This window comes from Phaethon aethereus, assembly GCF_964289735.1.
Source record: "Phaethon aethereus genome assembly, chromosome: 8".
Taxonomy (NCBI): domain Eukaryota; kingdom Metazoa; phylum Chordata; class Aves; order Phaethontiformes; family Phaethontidae; genus Phaethon; species Phaethon aethereus.
Genome location: NC_138584.1, coordinates 3,880,450 through 3,900,565, shown reverse-complemented (window position 1 = coordinate 3,900,565; position 20,116 = coordinate 3,880,450). Strand labels below are relative to the sequence as shown.

The window sequence follows — 20,116 nt, the reverse complement described above, 5'->3', positions numbered from 1 at the left end:
GCCAGGAGGAGAGGGTCCCCTTTCCTTCTCCCACACTTCTTTTTCAGTCCCACAGGCCCCGAGGGATGGCTTTCTTGTCAAAGCTCCTCCTGAGCAAGCACGGGTCTCCCTACCACCCCCTTATGCCCTCTCCAAGGGTCTGCAGCCACAAGCTCTCATGTCTGAGCCCAATCCCACCCTGCTGGAGTGCCAGCACCCTGATTCGATCCATGTAAAATAACACTGACGATGTCTTGAGTGCATCTCTGCCTCGGGTTTGGTGCTGCCCGTTTTCCCCTCCTCCCCGCGTGGTGCTGGATGTTTCTCAGAGGCTCAAGCGGTTGTCCGCAGGGTTTCCCACCGTATATCTGCGCAGAGCTTGGAGGAGCCGAACACCACAGTGCTCCCTTCACCCACCCGCAGCTTTCCGGTGGGCCCAGCTCCGTTCCGACACCCCTCCCAGCTTCCTTTAGATGCCATCTGCGGGGACAAAAGGGCCAGCGGATGCTGGAAGTGGACTCTGCTGAAGCCCTCTGACCTGCGTGGTGGTGAAAGATGGAGGAGGACACTCCTGATGGAGGAGGACACTCTGGGGGACGCGCTCACCCCTCCTTAGCTCTGATTCTCTGATAAAGCAGCGCCCATGCTTTTGCTTGATAAGGATATACCGAGTAATATGTCTGCCTTATACTTTTATTTAAGTGAGATGTATTCTTGCCTCTGGCATGTCTTCTCCTGTTGGACAGCATAGGACAGGTATTATGGACCTGACTTTGTTTTTCCATGAGCTGGGATTTTTGAAAGGGAGAAGGTCAATAAATAACAAATATTTCTGGCTGGATCTTGCCCGATGGTTTATTTTCTCTGGCTGCCTGTGTTGGGTGAGCCTGGCCACTGGTGCTCCCAGCAGTGCAGCCACTTGCGCTCTTAGTGCTCGCTCGGTCTGGGGGCTGTTTTGAAATTACACCAGTAACATCTTTGTTTTGTTTTGTTTATTACATAATTTAAACATTTTGCTGATAAAGTTGGGTTTTTTTTTTTGTCAATGACTGTTTTTTTTTTTCATATAGCAACAGAAGAAAAAAAAGGAACAAGTTAGGCTCCAAAACTTTTGACAAAGGTGAAATCGGTGGCATGGCAACTTCAACCCTTTTCCCTCCCCCCCCCTTCCCCCCCCCAAGGCATTTGAACTTCATTTCTCTTTCAGCAAATTGCACTGTTTAAAAGTGGAGGCTCAAAGACCAAAACCCATGAGCTTCTTCCCACCCCTCCCCTGCACCCTGGAAACCCTGGTCCTCACCTCCCTGGCAGATCTTCAGGGACGATGTTGGTTTTTTTTTTTTTTCCCCTATACCCACCCAAAGACATTTTCCAAACCAGTCCCAGAGCTGAATGACCCGTTACAAACCCCCCATCCCACCCCCCCGTACTGTGTCACTGAACGGATACGCGAAGGCGCGGGTAGGACTAGTAAGAGAGAATAGACTCGTCATCCGTACCACAAGGTTACGTCCCTAAGGCGTGCCATCCTAACCGCGGCGGGGTGGGAAGCCGGCTGGCTTCCCGTGTCCCATCGCACGTACCTGAGGGGGAGGGAGGATCCGAGACGGCTCTCGGACACGCCGCCAGCCTTCCTTCTCCATCTCCTTCAGTTTATTTCCCCGTGTCTTTTCCTCAGTTAAAACCCACTGTCCTTCCACCCCCTTCAAAGAGGCGTTGCTCCCCCAGAAGGGTAAAATCCCTCTGTGTGTGTGTGTGTGTGTGTGTGTGTGTGTGTGTTTTGGAGGCTGGTTGCTACCGTTGCTTTTTCTCCTCCTGCTTGGAGCTAAAAAACACGGGTGACGTCTGGCAAGGAGAGGAGGCTGCTGTCCGAAATAACCAATGTGTTGGAGTGGAGAGGGAGGAGAGACTGAAAAACAGAACACGCGAGAACAACGGGTGGAGAGGAGTTTAGCTACTGGCTTACGTACGTTGGGTGTCTCATGGGTGAGATGTCCCACCACGGGCACCTGCCCAGCGTGTCAGCTAAGGGAGCTCAGTAGGGTGTTGGTGAGCAGCTCAAACTGACTGAAGACCTCCTTGGAGAAGAGGCATCCTTGCACTCTGTCCCACATGCTCTCACCACACCCTCTGCTTTGGCCTCTCTGCATTTCCTCACCCCACAGGATACGTACGCAATAACCTGGAGACACCAGGAGACACCAGAGCTGCCAAATTTATGACCGTTCCAGAAGAAACCTCTCCATGCGGAGGGAAATCCCTGGCAAGGAAAGACCCCTTTTGGCCTTTGGGCAAGTCACATCGCTTCTGTCTCTTGTTTTCATTCTTGGAAGGGCTGTGCCCACCTTGAGAGGTCATTAGCTACTGCTATAAAACCCTGCCTGCTGCAAGGACCCTGTGGCTGTAGGCTACTTAGTTTTGTCCAAAGTTGCTTGCTGTTACGGAGGTGCCAGCAGCATCCAGCAGCTCACCAAATTTAGTACAATGTCTTCTCTTTGCAGCTTCCATGAGAGCAGCTTGTGACTGTTTGTAGACATTTAAGGGAAAAAAAGAAAATAAGAAAGGTGATTTCGGATCTTTCCCTGGAGCACCCTGGAGGACTCTCAGCCTTCAGGTGTTTTAACGCAACACTGGCCCTTGCTGGGGACCAGTAGCTACTCACAGCGCTGCCCTAGGAGAGCCTCAAAGCCAGCATGGGCACTGGTCGTGCTGGAAAGGGTGGTGGTGCAGGCTAGCCTGAGCCTAGTTAGCCCAAATTTGTGGGGAACGGGCGGATGTCGAGGAGCTATAGGCAGCAGGGCTATACCCAAAGCGATCCAAGGTTAGACGGAGCAAAGGGAGAGGAGAAGGTGGAGAGTAAAGCAGGACCGTACCTCCCTCCTTGCGGCTGTGACCTTTCCCCGGGGCCGTGCAGGGTCCTTCTTGCACCCTAGGGATGCTCAGCAGGACAACGCTCTGCTTCAGCAACCCTCCTCTCCGCAGGACTTAGTCGCAGGACTGACTTAGTTTTCCTTTGCTCCACGTTCCCTGCCCTGCTTTTGAAGTCAGCATCTCCGCTCGGCTCCATCCCTGGCGTTTGGGGGCACGTCACAGGCAGGAGAGCAGGAGCCTGGCGTGTCCCAGGGGATGTGCAAAGCAGCCACAGCCGGTTTGGGAGGGGGAAAGTACCATGCATTTAATAATCTCTGCAAGGAGAGGAAGAGGGTAGGAGCGGAGGGAGAAGGGGGAAGTTTACAGACAGATATGGGGAGCTGGAGGCTAGAGGATGGGGGTGGACCCAGCCCCTCTGAAGCTCAGCCAGGTTTGGGGCAAATTCTCAGCCGAGGCTTTGGGTCACCACCTGCTCCTTCCTCCCTCGTTTCCTGGCTTCATAAATGGCAGGTCCCTTTCTAGGTGCTGTGGGCTGTCCCCTCCAACACTGGGCTGGAGTAGAGCATCAGCCCAACTCCATTCGCCTAGGGGTGGCTGGGTTCACTTGCAGCCAAGGGAAGGTGAGACGTGACGTACCCCCTACTAATGCTTTGGCAACAATGCTTGCCAAGGCCTCTGCTCCCCTTCAGAAATGCCCTCTCCACGATTTTTCATGGCCAGAGAAAGAATTTTTTTAGCTGAGTTGTCCTACTGCTGGCCTGAGGAAGTCCACCTGCCATGGGGCACTGAGCCAGTTGGGTTGCAACTGCCCGCTGCCAACCAGGATTCATTTGGTCATCATGTCAAGAGGTCCAATGGGCTTGCACTAAAACTATTTAAGGAAAAAAAAAAGCCCACCTAGATATACTGAGCTTAAGTACCATAAGATGATGCAGAAGAGGAAGCCCCTGCTCTGAGCATGCCGGGAGGACTGGGGGGATGATTTCCCAGTGACATGCTGGGAGGGGGGTGCCGGAGCTGCCTCCCCTTGAGTGCACCAAGCACATCACTTTTTTGCCGGTCCCCCCTCATTCCCCATGTATGAGGGGGAGGGAGGTTCCCCCAAAAAAGAGACCAAACCGTTCCCCTCAGGGCCATGCCGCAGATCCCTGGACATTGTTGCACAATGGAGCGTTGGCGCCGGGGCTGAGGCAGGTATGGGCAGGAGACCATGGGGTGGGGAGAGAGATGGAGACACGGACTGAGAGAGAGAGAAAAAAGTGATGGAGAGCTGCAGGCAGGCGGGACATGAGGGCTGTCTCGCTGCAAGCCCTCTCGCGCTTAGCCGGAGGCATTGATGTAGAGCTGGCTCTTGAGGATGTAGTCGATGACGGGCTGGCAGAGGTAATCCACGACGTGTCCATCCCCGTGTTGCAGGGCCAGTCTGGGGATGCGGGGGGAGAAAAAGGGGTCAGAGCCCTCTTGGGTGGGTCAGGTGCCCCCACAAATGGAGGGGCTGGCTGGGGGCAGCCCTCTCCCCACTTCATAGTGGGAGTCCCCCTGCATCACCCACCTGCTTTTGGTGGAGCTGACGACTGACATGGGGTGGTTTGAGTCGTCCTTCACGACCAGGATGTTGTTCTGCAGTGGACGGAGGAAGAGAGGAGTGAAGGGATGGCCTGAAAGTGGGTGTCTGCCCCACCAGCCCCACACCACCCTCTGGCCTTGCGGGGGGCTGCTGCATGGTGGCCCCCTTGCTCACCCCACCTAGGAGCTGAGAGCATCTGGCCTTGAGACATTTTGTGCCCTGTGGCAGAAGTGCTCCCACGGGTAAAGGGAGGCTGTGGGTCCTCTCAACAGCCTTCCCCGGCCACATGTACATCTGCTTACTTTGTACTTGCGGAGTATGGAGGAGTGGTTCATGATCCGGTCAGGGTCTGCTCCATCCCGGGGCACCACCACGATCCCGAACTCTCCGACAATCACCTCCATCTAGGAGCAATGCAGAGCAGGGAGAGCTTTATAACCATCCCACACAAAACCTGCCACTGTCTGCTACTCCCCCTGCCCCATGAAAGTTGGGCCATGGCCTGGATGGAGAGAGAAAGTGAATGTGAGGCTATCATCTCAACAGTCTTTGGCAGAAACTTGGAATTATCAAGGCAGTGAGTGGTCTGCAGTGGATGAAATAAAAAGGCATAGGTTAAATCCTATTACTAGACGTTGAGGTTAGGCTTCAGGGAGGACTTGTCGTGGTAGAAGGAGGGTGACAGCAGAAGAGGTTGCCCAAGGAGGACATGACCTCTGCCTCGCTGGAGGGCTTTATGAGCAGGACGGACATGTTGGTCCTAACAGAGGTCTTGTAGGGTTCTTCTTCCAAGGTTGTTTGCGCAAAGGCTGGTGGCCAAGTTTGCCACTGCAGGGGGTCAGCTCCCACTGCTCGCACCCATCTCGGCTGAGACAAACCAGGGTCATCTGAAAGAGCTCTGGGTTAGCAAATTCAGGCAGCAGGAGCCTGTGAGGTGGTGCTGGTGCAGAATGCCTCTTTTGACATCCAATTTTTGCATCCTTTGTGCTGGACTTCAAGACTTGCCTCATCTCAGATTTTGCAGCCTTTCAGAGGGGATATCTGCCAGCTAATTGTTTTTAAAAAAATTAGGATTGAAGGTGCGCGAACTGATTTTAGAAATGGTGGAGAAGCTCAAGGAGGTGGTGGGTTGTGTTGACCACCCAATTTCAGCAAGGAGCCGGGTGAACTCCGACAGCCAGCACCGCTCTGACTGCCAGGAGCAGCGTGGGGGTCAGTAGCCCAGCCCCTCTCTAGGGCTGGTGTCCTCCCATGAAAACATGGTTTCTTCAGGCAGGGACCGCAGTGTCCAGAGTGCCGGATGTCCTGCTCCAGTCCTTCACTAATGGAGGGGGGTCACAGAGAAGTGGGCAGTGGATTTCATCCATTTGAGTTGTGGCAGTGAGAAGGTGCTGAGATGGGCTCATGTCAGCTGTGAGTTGGTGTTAGGCATCATCTGGCTGAGGAGCCAACATGGTTTTACTTCTTGGACTTTGTAAAGATGGGTATGTGGGTACCCCACATTGCAGGAAAAGTCTTTTATTAAGCGAAAGCTGTCGATTTGGTTGTAAATGTGTTTAATTTCTAATGTCTGGCCAACTTTTGTATGTATTTTTGCTCCTGCCTCCACACCTCACTCTGCTGGGATTGGCATCTACTTGGTACTGGCTCCTTCCAAGGGATGAGAAATGGGAGCAGAACCTTTGGAAATCCCTTGGGGTGGGCTTACCCGGCACCCCAGGTGATATCCTCTGCACGAACAGTGAGTGGGAGCAGGGCTTGGGTCTGCGGAAGGGGAGGATGGGTAGGGCTGGTGGTTTGGGAGCAGAAGACCCCATCCCCCAGGCTGCCCGTGTGTAGGGGAGGTGAGGGTTAGGGTTGGGCTGGAGGAGGCAGTAGGGATGGTGGGCACAGCTCCTGCCATCCCGAGGGGCCTGGGGAGTGGCTCCCAGGAGCGCTGGCTGTGGGAGGCAGAGGAGGAGGAAGGGAGCCTGGGAAGAGGAGCGTGGAGGGGTGCCCAGCGGCACTGACTCACGTCCGCCTCGTTCCAGAGACCGGGGATGCAGAAGGACTCCAGCAGGTCGCTGCCACAGAGCAGCAAGATGCGAAGCTCTGAAGAAAAGAAGCAGAGAAGCTCAGAGGTGAGAGCCAATGGGGCTGAGCAGGCACTGTGCCCCCCGCCACCCCACTGCACTGCTCAGGGGGATCCTCTTCTGCACAGACCTCTCCTGCCAAAACAAGTCCTGCTAAAGATCCCGTGGTCCTTCTCGCATCCCTACTGGTACCAAACATCAAATTCCCCCACCCCACTTTATCTCAGCTCCTCTCCTGGGTTGCTATGTGCTGTTCAACTACGGCTGTGCTCCAGCCCTCGAGGCGGGCTGTGCCCGGGGAAGGGAACCATTTCGCCATGCTGTGGGCACCCACAGTCGCTTCGTGGTCTGCGGCAGGGGCTCGAGAGCCCAGGCGACTGCTCAGAGCCCTGGGCATGGCTATGTCTGCTTTAGCAAAGCTGACGGTGAAGCACCAGAGGTTTTCCTTGCTCATCTTGGAGGACTTCCATGTCCTTCCTTTCCCTCCCTGGGCTGGGACTGGTGCTTGCTGACAGCTTGCTTTGAGAGCTGGCTTCACTGCTCAGCAAGAAAGTTGTGCTGCGGGAAGGAGCTTCCTGCTCCGACGGGCCCATAAGGATTAATTTATTTGCACAACCACCAGAGGAAAGCCATAAACCTGCCCCAAGGGCTGGGAAGAGGCAGCTGCATGGGAAGGTGCCTCCCAGGTTGGCATTTCCAGGTGGCCAAAGCCTTTGGGCTCTGCATGGTGCCCGTGCTAGGATGGGTGTTGTGCCAGGCCGCGCGTGAGCTAGCCCATGAAACGGGCATCAGAAACACCCGCGCGCTCCCCGTGCAGAGCCCTGGGTGATGCACGGAGCTGCCAGGTGCCTGGCAGCCCGGTGGCTCTAAACCCCATAAAGGGCCGTAGAGAAAGGGGCACCGTGGCCCGCGGGGTGGCTGAAATCTCTCCCGCTGCCGTGCGCAAAGCTCTGCAGGGCTGCAGGCAATGCGAGGACGTGGGTGACTCTGCCATGGGAGGGCAAGTTTGACCGCGCTTGGGGTGACTTCCAAGGCATGATGCCACGGCACGTCAGTGCCCGCTGCTCACTCCCTTTTTTCCGGCTGCTTGTCTGCCAGTGGGAACAGCCTCAGGCCAGTTTAGGGCTGCTCCCGTTTCACCCCTGAGCCCTGGTAGCTGGCACCAGGGCGAGATGCTCCAGCATCCTTCGTTCGCCACTGAATCCATCATGCAATGGCTCCCAAGCCACGCAGCGCTGGCCCAGAGGAGCCGGGGCAGGGGACCTGTGTACTCACCGATCTCCTCGTATCTCATCACTGTCCCCAGGTTGGCGTTTTCATCTGGGGAAGGGAAGCAAAAGAGAGGTGCTGGTGCCTGGCCTAGAAGAAGGGGCTGGGAGGAAGGCTGGGGGCTGGAGCTAAAGCAGGGGTGATGCTGGACCTTCCCTCTACGCACCCACAAAGGTGAAGCGCTCCATGGGCGGGCGAACGCAGCAAATCCGGCTCAGGCTTTCTCCCACCTTCCCCAGGATCTTTGCTAAAGATGAAGAAGGAAAATTAATGGGACTGTGTGACCAACAGGCGCTTCGGCCACCCTGGTCCTGTGAGATACTCCTGTGCCCAGGTGCGGGAACTGCTGTCAGCATCTCCCCACCACCTCCTTTCGTCCTCTTAACTCGAGAGAGCACTATGCTGTGCCTTGAAGGGGCCAGCTGGACAGCTAAAATCACTAAAAAATTTACTAAATGTTAATTTTTATGGGATTTAAGTAATGCCCCCTCTTATCCCCAGCTAATACCTCCATATCCCACATCCTATGTGCTTTTGGGGGACCCAGCCACATCACCTCTCCTGCCAGTTCATCCCTTGCATGCACTCGGTGGGTAGCAGGTAGCCTTTCTCTTAGCTGACCTCACTGCCTGGACATCATCCAGCTGAAGTCCAGTGAGATTTCACAGCCATTTTAAGTCATTCTTGGCTCCCCTTGCTGCGCTGGATGTTAAGGAACTCCTCCAATGCATCCCCACCCAACCCTGGGCTTGATGCGTGGAGCCTGATGAGCGACCTGACCCAAAACTAAGATGATGGAGCACTGTTGCTAACACTTGACAGCCCTGGCTACGAGGTGAGGGGTGGGTGGTCATCCCTCTCTTCCCTACCCCGCTGCCACCTACCCGCGGTGGGCTTGTTGGAGACGTTGTTGTTGTTGTTCTGGTAGATGGTCTGTGAGGACTCGTTCTGGGGCTGGCCGATCACAGGGGTGACAGAGGGTGTGTTGACATTGGAGAGGATGCAGCCAGTCACTCTCTGCAATGAGGGAGGAGTTGGAACAGTGCCTTCACCCCAGCTACCTCCCAAAACCTTTATGAACCCCGTATCGAGCCTCCGCACCCCAGCTGAAGGTCATCTTCAGTGACAGGTATGTCCAAACTCACTTTAGGATCCCAAGTCCTGTCCGGCCTCACCAGATGGGCCTGGGGCCGGCAGGACCCTGTGGATAATGACTTGTGATTAAGGCTGGGGACGGTGGGATTAACTTTCAGTGTGGACCCATGAGTCTGCCTGCAGGCAGGCGTCGCCCCCATCGCCTAGAGGTGCTCATAAATTCTAACGAATAAATAAAAATACAGCAGCTGATGAATCAGTGATGCAAAGCCAGCAGCTTACGTGTTACCCTGGGAGCAAACGTGCCCTCTTCTCCTCCACCGGTCCCTGGAGGAGAAGGCAGGCATCTCCAGGGGCTCCCTGGCTTTGAGGCTATGGACCCTGCATGCACCGGACATCCCACCAGGCTGGTTAATGCTACTCCTGTGCCACCTGCCTGGGCTGCCCAGAGTTTGTACGATGCTCTTTTATCCGTTCCCCGTCCTTGGTTTGCTCGCTATATCCAAGTGTGTTGGCAGCAGCCCTGCTCTCCCCGTCCCCATGGCCACCCGAGGCTGGTCACCTTCCTCCTCAGCTCTCAGGCCTGCCTGGGCTTTGGAGGGATTTTTCCTCCTGGGTTTTGTGCTCCACAGGGACTTCCCAGATGCTGAATTTTCCTGCTGAGTCACTCCGTTGGGTTCATACAGCACTTTCGGCTCAGCGGGTGAGAGGGGATGCCCGTCTACCTCTCCTTCCCCTCAGGGTGGAGCAAGCTGTCGGCATTAATGATTTGGCTTATGCCCACTGCTGCCTTCACTCCGCCTGCACCCCTGCTCCCCCCGCCTGGTGCGCGTGGGACTGGGACAGCTGCTGGCTCCGGCTGGAGGGCTCAATTTGCTTTCACCATCAGGGCAAGGAGCTCAAAGTGGCCGTGACAAGGTATCTCACACCTCTTCCAGGTCAGGATTTCAGACACTTTCCTGCAAGTCTTCTCTCCGTCTGTCCCAGACGTATTTTGGTTGTTGATGCCCATGTGCTGGTGCAAGAGCTACCCCGCTTCCTGTGCTCTTCCCATGCCCTCACCCCAGGTGCACCCACGGTAGGGGTCTGCCTCACCTTCATCAGGTCACGGTGGTGCTCCAGCACGCTGCAGGTGGTCTGCCAGGTGTCCTGGTAGCACTCCCAGGGGTCCACCCTGTGGGGAGCACAGCAAGGCAACAGTGTTGGCCAATGGCCAGTGCCCTGACCTCCTGGCCATGCTACCTCCTCCCCACTGGGCCAGCCAGCAGTGCCATGAGCAGTCACCATCGCTCCCCCAGCTCTCCTATGGACCACGTCATAGAATCATAGAATCATAAAGGTTGGAAAAGACCTTTAAGATGACCAAGTTCAAACATTAACCCAATGCCACTATGCCCATCAAACCACGTCCTGAAGTGCCAAGTCTACTTTTTTGAACACCTCCAGTGATGGTGACTCCATCACCTCCCTGGGCAGCCTGTTCCAAAGTTCGACCACTCTCTCAGCAAAGAAATTTTTCCCATTATCCAATCTAAACCTCCCCTGGTGCAACTTGAGGCCGTTTCCTCTCGTTCTATTGCTAGTTCCTTGGGAGAAGAGACCAACAACCACCTCACCACAACCTCCTTTCAGGTAGTTGTAGAGATTGTCCTTCCTCCAGCCCTTCCATCCAGCTCTCCCTAATAGCTTTGGGGACCTGAGCGTGTGCCTGGACACCTTTCCACTCTTGGTACCCAACTAACCAGCTTTCATTTGGCTTGGATGTACCTACACGTGTTACAACCCTGTTTCCTGAGGGTAGCCCAGAGATGTTTCTGGTCCCACCTGTCACCAGATGCCACGTGGCAATGCTGAGAAGGAGAGAGTCCGTGGACTGGTGCTGCAGGTGTAGAAAGGGAAGGTGCCATAGCACAAGGCTGGGGTGGGCTGGGTGACTTTGGGCCCCACCTAGACACCACGGACGCAGCCTCTGAAGCCAAAGGGCTCCCTTGCAGGATGGTGTAACACTCGTCATCAGTTCTCTGCTGGACTAGGAGAGGAAGGCCTCTGGGTTTTAATCAAGCTTTGGCTGGCAGAGGAGGAAGTCCATCCTAGAGCTCTAGCAGCTGGTGGCATCTCCACTTTGTGGGCAGAACTTTGCCATCACAGTGACGGGTAAGGGCCAGGGGCTGCTGGGGGCTGCTGGTGCCACGGCGGGTGCAAGCTCTGCCACTCACCTGATCCAGTCAGAGGACTGGACAGCCAGTTGGCACATGGTCAGGCGGTGCCGGCTTGAGACCAGACCCTGAAAGAGAAGGTGATGGAGGAACAGTTATGGGAGGCAAGCATCATGCCCTGGCCAGCCTGGGCTTGCAAACCTTCCCAGGGCAGAGCTTCAGGCTCGCTCGGATGAGACGGGACAGAAGGATTCGATCCTGCCCACAAAAATTTATTTAAGCTCCTGATTGCTGGAGGGGAGGAGTCCCTGCCTTGCACCAGCCCTGGTTATGCATCGGTCGGTGAGATTTGCTCAGCATCACCCCTCAGCCCTGCACTGCAGTGGGGCCAGACCCAGGAACAGTGGTTTCTTGATGAAATTTCTCCAGCTTTCAGGAGAGGAGGAGTCTCTCCTCTCCTAATTTGCATTTCACCCCAACCCAGAAAGTGGTTTTAAGGGTCCCCGTTTGCATTGTCACCATCCCTGCAATAAAATTGGCTTTGAAATTATTCAAACAAACAAAGCCACCACCGTTCTGGGTGACAACATTTCTCTTTGGTGGGGCTGGTTGTAGGGTCTTGCTGCGGTTTTTATCTAAAGAATGAGTGGTTTCATCCTCTCCCTCCTCTCAGAGACTTCCCCATGGTCAGGAGCTGCCCCGAGCAGAGGAGGACCATGAAAGGACCACGGGTGCAGGCAGTGCTGCCCAGTGCTCGTCCCGGCTTCAGAGATACCGTCGCACACAGGAGGCAGAAAGGGAAAACGAGGACGACCCACCGTCTTCCCGTAGGAGTCGTGCACGGGCGAGACAATGCCACCGATGACGATGAAGCGTCCAGTCTTGTGCAGGTAATCCCGAGCTCGCTCTGAAGGAGGAGGACAAGGAAAAGGGTGCAGGGGGATTGAGCGGGACCCACCGACCCCACAACACCCCACTGCCGCCCACTGGCTTTGGCCAATGCCTGTGGAGCGGCTCATCCCGGCTCGGGCAGTGCCAGGTAGGGAAGGCGACCAAGGGAAGGGCTGGCTTCATCTTTACTGCCTGTCTCACTCGGTGCCATCCTTGGTAATGCTGAGCATGGGCTTTCCTGGGGACCCCCGAACCTTGTGGGAAGGAGAATTTGGTGGAAGAAGGCAGGTCTTTAGCAAAAGCTAAATCACACTCAGACCCCAAATCACCTTCAACCACCTCACCAGGGCACCAGAGGGGCTGCCGAGAGCCTGCACCACCACCGAGAACTGCTCCACAGAGACGGGCTCTTTTGGCAGCCCTGGAGGAGCCAGACCGAGCCCACGAGGTGACGCATGAAGCTGGTTCATTCACTGCCTGCAGACAAATCCTTTCTTTTCTCTGCCCAGAAACTGCGTCCACCCTTTCTCTCCCCATGACTTCTCCCTTCTTTGCCTCCTACAGATAGCTGCTGACTACCAGCCAAAAGCTTTCTTAGCAGCTGGAAGATGACCGACAGCTCTCCTAACCTCGAGCATTACTTCTGACAAGGACTTCTTAGATGTGGGCAAAGTTTAAAAAAACAGGATAATAACAAAGCCCGCTGCCTCCACCACCGCCAAGCTGCAGGACAACCACGTGGTTTTATGGGCAGAAACCTTTTTGCTGGCTCATGCGTCGGCGGCTGGCCATAACTCCTTGCAGAAGGACATCAGTACAGGCTGGGGAATAGGTGGATGGATGGGTGGGTGGGTGGATGGATGGATGGATGGATTGAGAGCAGCCCTGCTGGGAAGGGGATACTGGTGGGTAACAAATTTGACAGGAACCGGCAACGTGTGCTTGCAGCCCAGAAAGCCAATTGTGTCCTGGGTGCACCACCAGCAGCATGCCCACTGGTGGCATAGGTCATGCTCCCCCTCTACTCTGCTCTGGTGAGAACCCACCAGCGGTGCTGTGTCCAGCTCTGGGGTTCCCAATATAAGACAGACGTGGACCTGTTAGTGCAGGTCCAGAGGAGGCCATGGAAATGGTTAGAGGGCTGGAACAGCTCTGCTGTGGAGAAAGGCTGAGAGAGTTGGGGTTGTTCAGTCGGGAGAAGAGAAAGCTCTGGAGAGACTTTATTGTGGCTTTTCAATATATAAAGTTGGCTTATAAGAAAAATGGAGCCTTTTCACCAGGGCCTGCAGTGACAGGACAAGGGGCAACAGTTTTAAACTAAAAGAGAGCAGATCTAGGGTAAATATAAGGAAGACTTTTTTTTACAAAGAGGGTGGTGGGACACTGGAACAGGTTGCCCAGAGAAGTGTGGCTCCCCCATCATTGGAAGTGTTGAAGGTCAGGTTGGATGGGGCTCTGAGCAACCTGATGAAGGATGTCTCTGCCCGTGGCAGGTAGGTTGGACTAGATAATCTCTGAAGGCCCCTCCCAACCCAAACTATTCTATGCGTCTGTGATTTTAAGACGTGCTGTTGGCTGACAGCCTAAATAAGAATTGCTATCACACACGGAGCTGCACGCATGGGTGCTCAGCACGGATGGATCCCTGCCACCCCCACCGCAAGACCTACGCCTCACATGCGGCTGTTTTGGAAATGCTGAAGGGTTCACCAGGAGGAGCAGCGCACCGGGACTGAGATGCTCGTTCCCATCTGCTCCTCTCTGCTGGAAAGTGCTGGGATGCTGCTGGTGAGCTCTCAACCTCTAGCTCTAACCCTGCTCGCTCGAGTCCTGCTTGCTCCAGCCCTGCTTGCTCCAACTTTGCTTGTATCCTGCTTATTCAAGCCCTGCTCGCTCTCTGCTTGATCTGCCTCACGGAGAGCAGCTGCTGCAGGACGAAGCCTTGGAAGAGGAGAGGAAATACTGGTCTGAGAGCATGTCATTGAGCGGGACGGGGGAGAGCCCTTTCTGCAGGCCCTGGGGCGTGGGGGCCCAAATGCCCTGCGCATGGGCTCCTGGGGTCCACCCGTTACCTGCTGACGCACCCGACTCCCTCGCCTACGGCCCTTTCTCCCTCAAATTCTCACTGCTCCCCCCGACACAGCCTGTGCAACGTCAGCCGCGTCGTCCCTGGGGCTTTCCCCGGGTGCCCTTCCCACCTCAGCAGCCGCACGGCTCTTACCCCTCTCCCTCCCCGGTCGGCACCACGCGTTGCCTCTGTCCCACCGCGCCAAGAGACTTGCCAGGGTCCCTCCAGCCGGATCGCAGAATCACAGAGTCGCTAAGGTTGGAAAAGACCTTTAAAATCAAGTCCAGCCATCAGCCCAACTGATGCAACAGCCTCGGGCTGGTGTTTCCAAAAGGTGACATTCCAGGGTAAAAATGCCGGCAAAGACTTGCTGAACTCCTGTGAGCTCCTGTGTCCATTCGTGCCCTGACGCTCCTCTGAAGGCGCTCTCAGAGAAGCAAAGATGGCTTCTCACCAGCGCTGGAAACGGAAAGCCCCAGCTTTCCACGCCGCCGCCGCCGCCCCTCCTGCCCGCCACGCTTTGCGGCGGCGTAACCCCCGGCGCCGCTGGGGCTGTCTCGCTGGGCGCGTCGCAGCCGCCGGCTGCCCCAGGCACACCGCGCCCGGGCGCGAGCCGCCGCACCGCCGCCGTTCTGCAGCCCCGCGGAAAGAGAGGAGGAAGAGGCCGGGCGGCGCGAGTTGGGCCAGGCCAGCGGCAGTAGAAAGAGTAAAAAAGATGTAGAGTAGAAAGAGAAAAAAGATGGAAATGGGAAAAGCAAAACGGGAGATGATGAGTCACTAGAAAGCACCTTTGTTTGTTTGTTTGTTTGTTGGGTTTTTTGCAAGTGGAAGATCTAGAAAACGTTTTGCCTTTGCAAGGAAAACGAGCATTCCTGAAGCTAAGGCGGCTTCGCCGTCTGCCAGCCACCCCCCGACGCCACCCGCGCGTCGGCTCCCGCAGCCGCCCGGCTCCCGCCGCCGGCGTTTCCCCAGGGGATGGGGAGCAGCCCCCCCCAAAGAGCTGGTGCCGTCCCGTGCGGCAGCAGCGGGGAGAGGCTCGCGGGGAGCCTTCTGCCACCCGCGGCCAGCACCAGCTGGCACCCACTGAAGCTCTCCAGCCCGCGTGGGGCAGCTCCTGCTTCCCTCGGTGGCACAGCTGCATTATTTCTCGGAAATAAGCAGCAGAGCTAGTGCCTGCTGTCTGGGGAGATGTTTGCCCACCCCAACCACTCAACGCGGCATCGGCTGGTGGGGCAGGGGACCCACGCTGCGAACTCATCTTCGCCGAAGCAGCCACGTTCCCATTTCCCCTCCACATGAAACTTCCCCAAAGAGAAATAGGAAAAAAGAGGAGAAGGAGAACGGTCAGTGTTTGCCAGATGCAAGCACAGCCGTGATGGGTGCAAAGAGGAAGAGGAGCGGAGAGGGGCTCCTGCTGCATCTTCTGGAGCTGCTGCACCGAACTGGGGCTCCTGGGCTTTCAGTGGCAACAGAAACACCTCGTTGCCCTGTGGCTGGTCGAAAACTAGCCATGGGGTCATTCATGCCTGCCGGCATCATGAGGGTAACGTCGGTTGGGTTCAAGCTCCTGGGAGCGGCGGCTGAGCCCTGGGACACAGCTCAGCACGACAGGAGGTGAGAGCACAGCTTGATGGGTCTGGGTGTGGGGAAAGGGGCTTTTCCATGGGTACATCCATGGGTACATTTTTTCTGCACGTTTCCCGGTCAAATAGGCCTCTCTGGGTGGTATGGATGGGGTGGTTCTGTTTAGGAAAAGACCATTCTCCTGGCGGTGCATCTCTTCAGCTCCCATGTCCTCGCTCCTGCTGTGCTTCAGGGTGAAAATTCAGTTCTAAACTAATTTTGGAACTCCCTTGCAATGGCTTGGGATGGATGAGGAGCACTCATATGTCAAGGGAGGCGAGAGGGGCTGTGCAGGGCAGGGAGGTGGGGGTGTTGCTGAAGAACCGCTTGGGTAAAATGACTTTTTTTCCTCCAAATTTTGAAATGTCTCCTAGGGAATAGCTATTGGGCCAGTTAAAAGTCAATTAAGGTACTATAATTGCCATGGACTGTTTTTTCCCCCGAGGGTGTTGAGCAGCCCCAGGCCCCCGTGACAGCCTGTGGGAGACTTGCCAGCCTCAATAAAGCTTATTCCTCAGATTCACCTGAAATCCTTTCCCTGGCTTCCTTCCCAGCTCTTGTGCCCTGGGCACACCAGCCCCCAGAGAGAGAAAAACAGCCTTAAATCATTTGGTCGGTGCAGGGAGTAAAATTCCCTTGCCCGAATTAGATGTACCGAGAGTTTCCCTCCCTGCCCTCCAAATCCTGGGCTCGAAGGGGTTAACACCCGCGGTTTGGTTTGAACCATATTTTTCCGTCTTTGCTGGTTATTTATCTGCTGGGAACCGTGTGGGAGCTTCTCCGTCCGCCCGTGGGTTTCACCGGGGCGGCGAGGGGAGCGAACCCAGCGCTGTGCGTGACTATGGCTATCTGCGCTCCACGTGGCACCCAGCAAAGCACCCACTGAAAAATACAATATTCTTGTGTTGTTTTTTTTTTTTTTTGCAGGGGCAATGGGGTTTGAGCTTGAACCAGATTCATAGATCAAAGCACAACACTCCATGGGTGGTGGGATTCCCTTTTTCAGCCCACCATGATAGCCCTCCGTATAACCACTTGCCCAGAAAGCCAAATGTGAAAAAAAAATCCTCTTTCTTTTCCATTCTACATCTTAAAAAGAGGAATCGGGGGTACCAGCAACATTTCCCCCTCTCTAATGCTCTGTGCTTGACTTTATTGATGCTACCAGCTTTCCCATAGGTGCCTTCAAGGTTAAATGAAGCCAGAGGGGGAAAAAAAAAGCAATTTTTTTCTTGATTCTACTCTTTATGGCATCTTTCACACAAACCATGTCCTGGGACATCTTCTATGTTAAAAAAAAAAAAGACTGCATAGGTTATAAGATACAGAAAACAACATCAAGAGACTTTTATAAGAAAAAAAAATAAAGAGTTGAGCCATGATGTTAGAAGAGGAATTAAAAGGAAAGCAGAAATGTTTTTGGATGAGCCTAGAAGCAGAGGAGGTTTGTGCAAAAGCTATCCTGGCTGCTTTGGAAGCACGTGCAAGGAGACACCTGAAATGCTCAGAGCCACTTGCCACCACACAGGGAGGAAATCCAGGCATGATTTTTGGAAAAGCCGAAGTGGAGCCTCCCCGACGCACGGCACCTCACAGGAGGGCCGGGGCTTCGGGTGCGCAGAGGAGCCAGGATCGATGGACCAGCATCTACCTTTACATCATAATGCAATTTAAAATGCAAATTAAAATAAAAAGGAAACTCCCTAACAAAAAAGATGCCATTGAGTTTTAGGTGAACACATCTTCTCGTTATTCCCTGCTTCACCCCAGCTTGATTTTCCTTGCCAAAAGGAGATTAAAAACAGTGACCTGTTCATCTCCGAGCCTTCTCCTTCACGTACGGCTCCTTTGTAAAGTAAGTTCAATCTTCAGACGAGCTGAACTTGCACATAACTCAAGGGTGGCTGATGGTATTAACTTGCCTTGAGTTTTCGGTGGCAAAAGCCAATGATTTTATCTGGCTACCAGTTTCTCAAGGTCTGTATTTAAGCAGCCCAGTGCCAAGCCCGCATCTTCAGGGGACGTGATCCATGCTGGTGGTACGTCATCCCAGCTCCGGCTTGCAGGAGCTCACCCTGGGTCTCCACGGCCACTGCCTGCCTTGATGAAACACTTTTTCCTGCAGAAAACAGCTCATCTCCTACCAACGCGTGCAAAGGATTGGAAACCCAAGCAAACCTGCGTAATTCTTGTGACTGCAGGTGGAAAATGTTTTTGCCTGTTTCTACAGCAAGGCCAACAGCTTCAACGGGACAGATCCTGCGGGACGCTGATGTGCCGCTGGCCTCGCAGCGCTCATGGAGGGGTGTGCTGCTGGGAGGAGATGGATGTTGCTGCTCTCTGTGTCGCCATCAGAATTGTTCATTTGTTTTTTAACCTGCACAATATTATTTGGAGAAACCTGTAAAAACGATGTTGCTCTCCAAAAAAGAGATATAGAAGTTGGGATCCACGCTTTCAAGAGTTTGTTGTCTACCGCAGAAATACCAAACAGAACTTAAATATGCATGGAAAAATTATACATTCATTGACTATTAAATCTCCACAAGGGAAGTATTTGGCCAAACGTGCAGGCTACAAAGCAGCAGTACCGTGCAGCAAACGGAGGGCTGAGCCAAGAATGGGAAGACCTGCCTTCTGGTCCTGCCTTGCCTACAACTTGCAGAGCATCTCTTCACATCCCAAACTGGCCCGTTCTCACTTGTTTTTGGGGCAGATCATGTCCATTTGCTTGCAGGGCTGTGTCCATCGGGCAGCTCTGCCCGCTCGCTCGCGGCTCTGCTGGCTCGCTTGTACATGCAACCATCAGTTAAGCCAGGCCTTCACGGCCACCCGCATCAAAGCAAAAGCCTTTAAAAAGATTGCGTTTTCTTAAATGACATCTCAAATCCCATTTGGAGAGGAGCTGTGCTGCTAGCGAGGCCGGCGCTGCAGCAGGAGCAGCCACCCTCACTGCCGGGACGGTGGCAGAGGATTCGGGGCAGGCAGCACGGTGGCTTCGGGGTGGCACAAGGTCACGGTGTTAGTTTGCAGCATCTAGATGTGTCCGCACTGCAATCATGATGCCGTGTTTAAAGCTGCTTTTTTGGACTTTTTTTTTTTTTTTTTTTACAGATTGAATCTTCTTAGACTGATGTACTCTTCAGTGGTTAAATGAAGAGGGCGACAGGCCGCCGTAGCCAAGACTGTCCAAACGCATTATCTCATCAAGCCTTGAGTCTCGTCCTCTGTACGAGGCAAGACAAAACTGCTTTAGCTCTTGTAAGAGATCCCAGGGATGTCGGTGGTTCGTTCCCCGCTCCGGGCTGAGGTCACAGTGCCTCCTGTCATGGTGTGTGCTCCCAGGACGTGCAGAAGGAGGTGCGAGTCTCAGTATCTTGAAACGATGGGTGATCAGCGACTTGATTCCACATGAGAAGCGGCTAGGAGTTGGGCAGCAAGGGCAGGGAGAGGGAATGGAGGTCATGGCTGGGACAGAAAGGGTAAAGAGGGTAAGTCTTCTGCTGTCCTTGGGTCTCCTTCTGTCCTTGGGTCTTCCAACCTAAAGAAAGCAGGGCTGTGCATGGCATGAGGCTAAGCTGAGGAGCTCCACACCTGAGCACAGCACTGGTGGTTCTGGGTTTCTGGAAACAGGACACTGGGGTTGGTGGGTCATCGCTTTGAAAAGCTGTAGCCATTCTGATGTTGTGGAGCTTCCTCCAAACTCCCAGGTCCGTGTTCTCAGAAAATACTTCTTTTTACAAAATTTCATGCATCTTTCATGCAAAATACGCTCCTTGTGGGGACCAGATTCATGGCCTCCCTGCAGACATGGCTAACACCAAAGACATTGCAGTAGCTTTGCATTGCTCTTCTCACCCATATACCTTATGGTCAGTTCTCTGCGCAGTTCCCAATCTTCCCTGCCTGCTTGTGCAAAGATTTTTGCCTGGGAAAGAGTAGCATTTGGTCTGAAAATACATCAGCCTCTGGAGCCTCAGTCCTGCTTCTCTGCTGGTTTGTTGGGTTTCTGTTCCATTCGTTGTCGTCGACCTCAGCCTTCTGTCACAGCTTCCCAGCCCTTTCCCAGCCCATTTCTTGCCTGTTGAATACCTGTGATGTCCAGAGACTGTGCTGGACCCCAGAAGACACCCTCCGGTATTTTCATTTTCTATGAGCCCTTTATTGCCCGCAACACCAATGCAAGGATGTTGGGTTGGACAAGAGGAGTTCATTTCTTTTCTGGTGTAAATTGTCTTTAATGCTCCAGACAGCCTTGCGTGGCTTTTAAACATTGTTGACATAAATAAACTACCAGCGATGGACCCTGCCAAGATGTGCATTAGCTCGCTGGCAGCGTGCTTGTGCGGTGGAGAGCTTTCAGCCACAGCTCCCCAGCTCCATGCCTCCCGGCACAGCCCCTCTGTGGTGGCTGGTGGTTGACCTTAGCCTTGCCATGTTGGGGAAGGAAGAGACAGGGGTGGCACTTGGACCCTTCCCAAGCACTGGGGACAATTCCCCGCTGCCTCAGCCCAGCTTTGCTCGA

The 20,116-nt window shown here is 54.5% G+C and overlaps 1 protein-coding gene across 2 annotated transcripts in view; it reads right to left on the bottom strand.

Moving 5' to 3' along the window:
- Positions 1-4,170: 4,170 nt before the first annotated feature.
- Positions 4,171-20,116, bottom strand: part of NMNAT2 (nicotinamide nucleotide adenylyltransferase 2) — a gene marked incomplete at both ends in the record, with an annotated part of 28,432 nt that continues 12,486 nt past the window's right edge. Inside the window, 10 exons of one of the 2 annotated variants that reach the window (XM_082003244.1) lie at positions 4,171-4,273; positions 4,403-4,470; positions 4,720-4,821; positions 6,432-6,508; positions 7,765-7,809; positions 7,925-8,005; positions 8,643-8,775; positions 9,949-10,027; positions 11,070-11,137; positions 11,828-11,916. In XM_082003244.1, coding sequence (XP_081859370.1) covers positions 4,171-4,273; positions 4,403-4,470; positions 4,720-4,821; positions 6,432-6,508; positions 7,765-7,809; positions 7,925-8,005; positions 8,643-8,775; positions 9,949-10,027; positions 11,070-11,137; positions 11,828-11,916 — 845 coding nt within the window. Of the gene's footprint in view, positions 4,274-4,402; positions 4,471-4,719; positions 4,822-6,431; positions 6,509-7,764; positions 7,810-7,924; positions 8,006-8,642; positions 8,776-9,948; positions 10,028-11,069; positions 11,138-11,827; positions 12,146-20,116 lie in introns of those variants that run through there. The other variant, XM_082003243.1, reaches the window with a different exon arrangement.